This window comes from Camelus ferus, chromosome 18, assembly GCF_009834535.1.
Source record: "Camelus ferus isolate YT-003-E chromosome 18, BCGSAC_Cfer_1.0, whole genome shotgun sequence".
NCBI classification, from domain to species: Eukaryota; Metazoa; Chordata; class Mammalia; order Artiodactyla; family Camelidae; genus Camelus; species Camelus ferus.
The window spans coordinates 34217824-34227628 of NC_045713.1; the positions used below are offsets into that span (position 1 = coordinate 34217824).

Below are 9805 nucleotides of genomic sequence, written 5' to 3' on the forward strand. Positions count from 1 at the left end.
CTTTTATTTTTTTCCCAAAGATCCATGGCAACTTTCACAGCTTTCATGAAATTTACAATGCTCTGGTCTCCCCAGCTTTCTTAGGGGCAGCACGTGGTCTGTAGCTGTGTTGTCTCACACTTCTTTATACATTCCCTGAACTCTTAAGAACCTGGTAGTTATGTAAGGAATGCTTTTAAAATAAATTCGATGGCGTAATATAGATGACTATAAAAGACTGGAAGTTAAAAGCTATATGATAGGTTTTCCTGAAAAAGACATCTGACCAGGTCAGCATTTGACATTATTTTGTGTTGAGTAATGAAAAAGAAACCAGTCCCTTTTAGGAGAGGGAGATCGTAGTTTCTTAAATGAAGTGCCCCACAAAGAATTTACCCAAAGACCCCATGTAAATAAGCCAATTTTGTTAAGTCGGTATATTTTTCACACGGTCTCAAACTGCCTAGATTCCCCACCTCTACCCCCGCCCCATCAAACTAAACCCTTATTCCTAGTGGGTAGGAAGGAAACTGCAGAAAATCTACATAAATAGCCCCTTGATTTGTTCTCAAAACCTCATTGAAATAGGCACGAGTCTCCGAGTCACAGATCTGGGCTCAGCTGCTCAGTGGCCTGGCTAGGGCTGCCAGAGCAGGGATTAGAAGAAAGGTAAAGCCGACTAGGGGCACAGCGAGGGCAAGGGCCACCGGCTCAGTCTGGAAGCCGACCCCCTTAATGAGCTTAGCATCACATGCACATCTCTGCCCTCCGCCTGATACTGCGTGGCATATTTCCTCGAGGACTAAGTTCCAGAGAGGCTCCTTAGCTGCTTCGAGGTCCCCTAGAAGAATGTCTGAGAGCTACAGTGGCGGCAGGCCCCGGGGATGCTGAAGCCAGACCAGGCCCGGGCAGCGGCGGTTCAACCGCTTCTGAAAGGCCTGGGAGGGGAGTTGCACATCTCCTGGTAGCTGATTGGTCATTCCGTATCCCCGCCCCCTTGGCCTGGGCGCGGTCTCGCTCTCCTTTGACCTCGGTTTCAAGACATGCGCTGGGCAGCGGTTGGTCCGATTGGCTAAAGTTTGATCTCGATTTGCCCAATGAGGAGCGAGCTTCGCGGGGTCTGTCGGGAAAGGCAGCGAACCTATATAAGCAGCCTGAGGGGCTGCACCCTCACGCTAGGGTCGCCGTGAGGGACGCTGCTGGAGGCCTGTTTTGGGGACGGCTTGCGCTAGCTGAGGCTGCACATCGGGGACGATGGCGGAGGGAGATAATCGCAGCACCAACCTACTGGTGAGTTCTGGCACCTGGTTGCGAGGGAACCGAGTAGGACCTCCGCACTTTGGTGGGGTCCGTGGGACGACACTGCAGCCTCGCTCCTATCACCCGCGGTGGGTCCGGCCCTCCTCTCCCGGTTTTCAGGTTCAGGCGACGGCTCCTGCCCTTGGGACTTATTGGATAACCCCTGCTTGACGGGCACTAGTCATGTCGACTTTAACATCCCCTGGGGAAGGTGCGCAACGGGGCGAGGAGGGCGCGTGATCTTTCACCGGGAATACGGGTTCAGCGGGAGAAGGGAGGGGCTGTGACAGTTTGGGGTGTAGTCAGTGTTAGAGAGCTGCGAGGGGCCAGTCGAGCGCTTTTGTGGCCCAGGTCCCAGCCGTATCCGGGTTTCCCCTTCCTTGATCTTAACCAGAATGCCCCTTCGTCCTTTTACCCCTGTACTTGGGGATGGGGGTAGGTCAAAAGTCTGCTGCCGAGAATTTCTGTTAGAGCTGGCACAGCTTAAAACGGCAGGGAGGCTGCGAGCTCACCGCTGGGAACTGGGACTGGGGTCCTGCTGGAAGGACAATGGGAGGTTCTGGCGTTTGTCTAAAGCTTGTAAATCTTGGGGAGGGGGTGTCTACAGGACGACTTTAAAGTAAGCAGGGGTCCGAAGGAACTGCAGTGAGGTTGTATCACAGGCGGACAATTTTAACCTGACTACAAATCTCACCGCAGGATCTAGGCAAAAACGAGAGAAATACGTCCATCTTCTTCGTTGCCTTTCCCCAGAGAAAGGCAAGCCATACACCACAACCACCACAATGAATAGAGAAACCACAATAATTTAATTTTGACCTTTGATTTTCCAAGAGCCGGGGTCCTAACGAATTAAGTGAGTTTGCGGGGCACTTTTGATTGTGTGTGGTTTCATTTTGCTTTGTTTTTTTAGAAATGCATACCTGGAAAAAAAAAAAGAAAGAAAGAAATGCATACCTGCACACACACACCCCTTCTCTGTAGTTAGCCTAGTTAACCCCAGCCAGTTTCCTTTTAGAAACTGATCAAAGCACAAAGAAGTTGCCCAGGTTCACACAGCTATTGAAACAACAGATCATGGCCTGGAGCTGAAGAGCTCTTTCAGCAGAGCAGTGTGACTTTAAGAACAAGGCCTTTGGCCTTGGATTTCCTGGATTCAGATCTGTAAACCTCTCTGTATTTCAGTTTCCTTATTTGTAAAATGAGGATGCTAACAACACCTTCCTTTCAGCTCGTTGAGAGAAGTAATGAAAGTATGGTATATAAATGTTTAGCAGAGTTTCTGGCACATGGTAAAATCTCTTATTTAGCTATATTAAATTAAGCATGATATACCAAGTCAGAAATAGTGAGGTCACTTAAGTGGTCAATGTGGCACAGATAAGCATCTTTATCAAGATTAAGCTTCACTGTCTCCTGTCATTTGCAGATTTCCCTGTGATAACTGTTACAAGGACACATAGGTTTCTTGTTACAATTTTTTTTTCCTCTACCAAAATCAGCTTAAGGGCTTTTTGCCACTTTAGCTCATCAGAGAAGTCTACTTTCAGCTGATTGTCAGATTTGTGGAGAAATTTGAAGTCTAACCAAAATGTCCTGATTAGTGTAAGAAGCATTTTATTGAGATATATTGGGCTTAAAATGCCTCATATAATTTGTTGAAAGCACAGTAGTTTTCCTTAGTTGTGCAAATGATGCCAACATCTAAATGATTCCATTACACAAAGAGCTGTTTTGGAAATTGAACGCTGTTCATGGAGAGGCTTTCCTAATGGATTCAGAAGTCCAGGTTAGATCAATGAAATGACAAAACAACAGATCAATTGTAACCACCCAAAATGAGCAAACTTAAAGTGATCTAATTTTATACTCAGGACGCTGCCACTTAGTAGTGTATGGCTTTGAGAAAGTAACTGTTCTGAGCTCCATCTGTTTAATTGTAAAATGGACCTAATTATTCCCAGTTTAAGGGGCTCTATAAGGATTATGTTACATCTTGCGTGTAAAGAGTGGCCCAGTGCTTGGACTTGGAAGGCGACCATTAAATGATAGATTTTTTTTCTCCACCGATTTCTGTCTTTGGTATCAAAATTGCAGTTTTTTTTTTTTTTTTTTGAAGAAACTGACTTGTTTGATAGTGATTTGTAAGAGCTGTTTCACATACTTGGTGCCTTAGAAGAATTTAATTCTCCAGGAGCCACAAAAATGTTGAGATTAGTAAAATGATCACTTTAAATGTTGCCCATATGTAGGCTGCAGAGACTGCAAGTCTGGAAGAGCAGCTGCAAGGATGGGGAGAAGTGATGCTGATGGCAGATAAAGTCCTGAGATGGGAAAGAGCCTGGTTTCCACCTGCCATCATGGGTGTGGTTTCTTTGGTCTTTCTGTAAGTGAGCTATTAAATTACTACAGATTGTGTTTGTTACTAAGAAGGGCTCGGGTTCCATTTATAGAAATGCCTGAAATCTTTCATAATCTGTAAAGAATGCCTTAGAGCAGTTTGCCTAGTTTTCAGAATTTGTAGTACTTATGTAAATTTGGTAATCCAAGGCAGTTAAATAAATCTGTGGCTCAGACTTTTTGGCCTTAGGACCCTTTACACTTCTAAAAAGTGTTGAAGACCCCAAAGAGCTTTTGTCTCTTGATGTTTATTTTAACCATTGCAGCTATGATGTCATCGTGTCTTGAAGCTTCTGGGAAACCACTTGCGAGAAAATTAGAGTGAAAAGGGCAAATAACATCTTTGAGAACCAGAGGACCAAGTGGATAAACATTTTCAGCTAGGAATAATAATAAGTATGTTTTTATAACCTTTATTAAAAAAATTTTTTTTTTGAACAGGACTATCTACTATCTGGATCCATCTGTTCTTTCCGGTGTTTCCTGTTTTGTTATGTTTTTGTGCTTGGCTGACTACCTTGTTCCCATTCTAGCGCCTAGAATTTTTGGCTCCAATAAATGGTAGGTGGCATATTGATTTGGCATTCTAGTTTCTGAGAGGTTACTGAACCTGGTGGTTGTGACTCGTATGCTGTAATTAAGCACAGAGAGTTGACTAACCATCACATACCTAGGGGTTAGATTACTGCTTTGATGTAAAGAACTTCTTACCTGCTTCAGGTATAAATCATGAATTTCCAGTACTTAATATCTCCATGGCTCTTTTATAATCTAGCATTTATTGTGACTTTTTTTCTTTCTAGACCTTATTGAAGTGAGTTTTTTTAAAGATAATGTTTTATCAAGGATTGCAGAATTCATGAGTGTTGCATAAAAGTCGTATGTCTACTTTTACATTTTCCATTGATATTTAAGATAATATGTTAATTTCATAGATTACTTCTGAATAAATACAAAAACAGTAATGTAGATTTTTTGCCTATTCATTAAGCAACTGTTCAAATGCCTACTTTTACGTTAAGCACACTGTCGTGGGTGCTGTGAAATACTTTGACTTTAAAGATTGATGCTGTGTTTCAGGTTGAGATGGTGAGTCAGTGCAGTGGTGGTGAGCAAAATGTGTACCAAGTGCTTTAGGATAGGTTCAAGCTGTGTACAAGTGGGTTGTCGATTTCATTTGTACCATTCTTTGACCTGGTTACTTATGAGTTGCCAAGATACAGTTAAGTGGCTGTGCATCCTGTTAAAATATTTTTTAACTTCCCTCTGGAACGTTGCATTTCTCACTTTCGATCCAGATAATGAATAAAAGTAGATGATGGAATGGATTTTTTTCCTCCTACCTGCTATTCTCCCATGGCTGTTTATTTTAATTTGATTAATGGTCTGCTTGTGCTTTTAGTTTTTTTGTTTCCCTGATAACAGTAAATTATAAAATAATTCTGTAAAAATAAGAATTTTAAATGTATGCCCTCTGGATCTTTGGGAACAGATTCACACATTTGGGGGGATTAAGTTACGAGATAATTAAACATGTTTATTTAAAGATGTTTCTGCCATCCTCAAATGAATTACGTTAGGAAATGTCCTTTGAATTGTTTTTCACATGGAGTAATGATGTATGCTGCTGTTTTTTGGGCAAGTTTGTAACTGCAATGTAACAATTTAGCAGAGAATCAACCTCAGACTCTGACTTTATTGGCCAGATGACAGTTCTAATCTGCTAATTCATAACTCCTGGAGAAGAGTTTTCAGAAGTAAATACATAAAGTTTCATGGTAATCAATGTGTGGTTCAGTATTATTGACGGAGCAGTTTTATTTTTTGACCTTTATGAGGAAGGAAGAACACCGTTGCATAGCCACAGCCCAGCCTTGACCATGGGCAGCATATGAGGTTTAATTGTTTACAGGAAGTTCCAGAACCCAAGCAGAAACCATTCTACTGTGTCTGTCGCTGCAGGTTTACAGTGACAACGACTAGAGAAAAGAAAGCAAATGTTTGTACAGCAAAGACAGTATAAAAGCAATTCTTTTTTTTTTTTATCAGAACCCAGAATACATTATAAGTTAAAAAGGGCTTTCTTGGAGGATCTTTCTGTGTTTTCACTGCTGTTTTGTTTATGATTATACTTTCCCTCACTGGGACTAAATTTATAAGGAATTTGGATTTCAGCTGTTTGTTGCTGCCTTGACATCAATTGTATGAAGCCCAGTTGAGGGTTCTGTGCTTTGATTGTTCGTAGTTATTACCCTACTGAAGAGTGCTTACATACAGCTGTTTGGCAGAAACTTCACATCTTCCTCAAAAAAGTGGGACTCTGATGGGCTACAACCCAGGATTCATTGGAATTTGCAAAGTAATATAGGAATAGAGAAATTAATTCATACTGATTTCTGCATGGCTCATAGTAGTCATGAGTTTTTGGTTACTGTCATTGACCAAACATGGCCTTAGAACCCTAAATACCCATTACTTTGTACACACACGTGTCTGGACACTGTGCTGTACACCAGAAACTGACACATTGTAATTGACTGTGCTTCAGTTTAAAAGCAGCAACAACAACTTACTCCTGTTCTATAGAAGAAGTCTGAATGGTACAAGAACTTTTCTATGAGATAATGGTGAATCGTTTTTTAATTTAGATTTTCTTTAGAAGATAACTTTTTAAATTTGAGAGAATGGTTTGTTTCTGTTTACTGTTAAGATTTGCTTATAGTGAAGGGGAAAATTCTTTTTCTAGGACCACTGAGCAACAGCAGAGATTCCATGAAATTTGCAGCAACCTAGTAAAAACTCGACGCAGAGCTGTGGGCTGGTGGAAACGCCTTTTTACGCTAAAGGAAGAAAAGCCTAAAATGGTACTTTTTTGGTTTTGAATTATTTAAGTAAAGCAACATTTTAAGGTTGAGTCAATTTTTACTTCATTGTAGTGTAAAGCCTTTTCTGCTTTACTCTAGTTATAGTTTGATGTTTATCATTATCTGTTGGTGTAACTCCTGAGTGCATTCATAAATATTTATCTGTATTAGTTAGGCCTGAAGTTAAAATTACATTTCACATTTAATTTTTTACTCTAGTGGAGTGAATTTTTTGTTTTTTTTTTAATTTACTGAAATAAATGTAAAAGACATATACCTAGCATTTGTTCTCTTTTCTCTTAGCTTCACTTGAGTTTATTATGTGATTTTTTAATTGCAAAAGTAGTATAATTTATAGTATAAATTATTTTATATTTACATTATATATACACTATATATAATTTTTATATGGAATTACCATTATTGTAGGAGAGAATGTATCTAAATTCTGTAAAGTAGTTGTAAGGGAGTTTTCTATGGGCTTTGTATAATATATAGATACTATTTTTAAAGAAAAGTGATCATAAAAACTGAGTTATTTTCCAACCTTCGAAACAACCTCCTAAAGTGATGCCTCTTAGTCTGTTTCTAGGAGTTGACACATTCTTATTATTTTCATTGTCAGTACTTCGTGACCATGATCATTTCTCTTGCTGCGGTTGCTTGGGTGGGACAGCAAGTCCACAACCTTCTTCTCACCTACCTGATAGGTAAGTCTTTGAGGAAGAACTAACCACAGGCACATCCTGGCCAGTGAAGTCTACCTGGAATTTAGTAAACAGTATATTTGTGCTCACTAAGTTCCAGGCAGTGATCAAGGAACTGTGTGAGTACAGAAGATGACAAAAGCCCAGGTCTTGTTTTCAGTTAGTTTGTGATCTTAGAGGAGATTAAGACCAAGAACTAATGTCCAAGGTAGAAAGTAATGTGCACAAGGGAAAAATAAGCAGTGTGTGTTATCTGAGGTTGGGAGGCGTGATAGCGGAAGCTTCTGGGGATAAATACCAAAGGAAATAATGGATTTTATGTTGCTTCATCCCATTAGAGTGTGTAATAGTCCAAGAAACTACCTTCTTTAAAATGTAATAATCTTCAGGAAGTTAGTTGCTGCCTTCTTAATTTTGTTTGTTTGTTTGTTTGTTTTAAGTGACTTTCTTACTGTTGCTTCCTGGACTAAACCAACACGGAATCATTTCGAAGTACATTGGAATGGCCAAAAGGGAGATAAACAAGCTTCTCAAACAAAAAGAGAAGAAAAATGAATAAAGCACCTGCTTTATTCAGTGTGATTAATGCCGCATACATTGTCCTTGGGAACAGTGTGTGTTGTGTTGTCTGGATACTAAAATGTTAACAGAAGTAGCTCTTTGCTCTCCCTCATCCTGCCCTTAGTAGAAATTCCAACTTTCCAAGAAAGGCTTTGTGTCCAGTGTCTTCACGGGTGCCTTCTCATCAGCTGGCCCCAAGTGAACAACTCATTTGTGAGTAACCACTTCTCCCGGCTTTTCTCACCCAGGGTTAGTTGAACTCTTCTTTTAAAAAAATACAGTGGTGAACTTCACCCTTTAGTACAGTTTACAGTGACATGGGATAATTGTTTCAGTTGATCTTTGCTTTAGCTGGATACAAGATAGTGGTCTCTGGCTATAGGAAGCTGGTTTTGCCACAGGTTAAAAAACTGGTTTCGTGAATATAGAGACCAAGTTTACCATTTCTGATGAAGAGACCATTTCAGATTCATTCCTCATTCTGTTTCGATACCATGGGAGAAGTTTCCTCATGGAATAAAATGAAACTAATTCCATGCCCTAGAATGTGTTGTGCAGAATTTAGCAATTTGTAAGAAACAAGGATCTTTCTTCCCAGATGGAGAATCTGACAGGCTTAGAACACTTGTCCCTTTGCACTTAAACTTGAAATTAGTGTATCCTTAAAGGCGTTTTAGTAGCAGGCTTCCAAAAGTTGGTATTTAGGATTTTTAGCATACTTTTAATTTCAGATTTTCAGCTAACTGAAACTAAAGTACATAATAGGTTAAGACTCACGTCTATGACCTTCACTCCAAGACCAGCCAATGAAGGACAAAAGTCTTCCTGTGTTTACTCAAGATTAATTTCAGTAGAGAATAATCTTATCCTACTAATTGTTCAAGACCAGAATAAGCCTTTAAAGGTAAGCCTCAAGATTGTCATTTTATGGTAATGCTGGCTGCTTTTGGTCCCCATAGATTTAGCATAGGAGGTGGAGAGGAGCTAGCAGCTGACTTTTTCCCCAGCTATTTCTCTGAAGAATGCAAGGGCTGTTGGTGGGAGCAGACTTGTTGGTGATAGTTGGCCTCTGGTTTGCAGAGACTTCGTAATTCTTTGGAAGGCATCTTAGAATCATTCTCCCTTTCAGTAGCTAGAGAGTTAGAGTAGTTGAAATCTGTAGGAATGAACCTCTGAGGACTAAAAATGTGACGGATTTGGGAACAGTTCTTAAACTCTGATTAACTAGTTGTAATATAGTTTTGTGGATTTATTGCACTGATGCTGTAAAACCTGGACTTTGTGGTATATCTGTCCCTAAGTAAGTGTTGTTTTCTCTCCTTCAATATTGCTGTAAACAGTGGCACCCATGTAGCACATGTTTGATTTTTCTTTTTTAATGTTTCTATGAAAACTACAAACTACCTTAATTTACATGTTTCCTTATTGTAAATAAGCTTGTCTTCCTATCCGGATTTTTTTGTGTATGTGTGTTCTACCCATTAACTACTTTTGCAGTTTTAATCCTATATGATTTCTTCTACTTTGTTTTGTGTAAAGGGGGAAAAATAAAAAAGCTGGAATCTCTCCTTGTGTCCTACTTTTTTTATAGCTTAGCCAATATAGTGTTTACATGACTGGGTTTATGTACCCAATTAATGAACTACCCTGTGTGATCATTACATGGCCAAAAAGTGCTCTTTAAGAACAAAAGTAAGTAAAAGGTTTAAATTCATTCATTCAGCAAACATCCAGGCACCACGCTAGATGGAAAAGGAGATACAAAGAATAAGTGATGGCCAAAGGTGACGTGTGAGGGGGCCTGGCTGGAAGATCAGGCAGGGAGTAACGCGGATTCGGGAGATCACTTGCCCCGGGCCTCCCAGTACCCGACCTGGGCCTGGCTCAGAGTCCCGTCCATGAGGTGCTTAGTAAGTAACTGCTGGGTGACTTTTGTCTGCACTTAGAATTTTTTAAAAAGTAGCCCAACCCCTACAAAATGTCTGGATCCTTCTC

General features: G+C 40.2%; 1 protein-coding gene across 2 annotated transcripts; it reads left to right on the forward strand.

Annotated features, from left to right (window-relative positions):
* The first annotated feature begins 1112 nt into the window (after positions 1-1112).
* On the forward strand, positions 1113-9376 carry ARL6IP1 (ADP ribosylation factor like GTPase 6 interacting protein 1). Of its 2 annotated transcripts, XM_006177269.3 has the most exons (6): positions 1113-1269; positions 3531-3664; positions 4120-4239; positions 6425-6542; positions 7168-7252; positions 7690-9376. In XM_006177269.3, exons 1-6 carry the CDS (start codon positions 1234-1236, stop codon positions 7806-7808), a joined length of 612 nt encoding a protein of 203 aa, XP_006177331.1. In that variant the 5' UTR covers positions 1113-1233; the 3' UTR covers positions 7809-9376. The 2 variants fall into 2 exon arrangements, with proteins under 2 accessions (XP_006177331.1, XP_032316860.1); XM_032460969.1 differs by lacking the exon at positions 4120-4239.
* The last annotated feature ends 429 nt before the right edge of the window (positions 9377-9805 follow it).

Excerpts from the sequence above, each read along its gene's own strand:
- ARL6IP1 (XM_006177269.3), top strand. The coding sequence starts at position 1,234 with ATGGCGGAGGGAGATAATCGCAGCACCAACCTACTG. Across the intron at positions 3,665-4,119 it reads GTGGTTTCTTTGGTCTTTCT|GACTATCTACTATCTGGATC; the intron begins GTAAGTGAGCTA and ends TTTTTTGAACAG. Across the intron at positions 6,543-7,167 it reads AGGAAGAAAAGCCTAAAATG|TACTTCGTGACCATGATCAT; the intron begins GTACTTTTTTGG and ends TTTCATTGTCAG.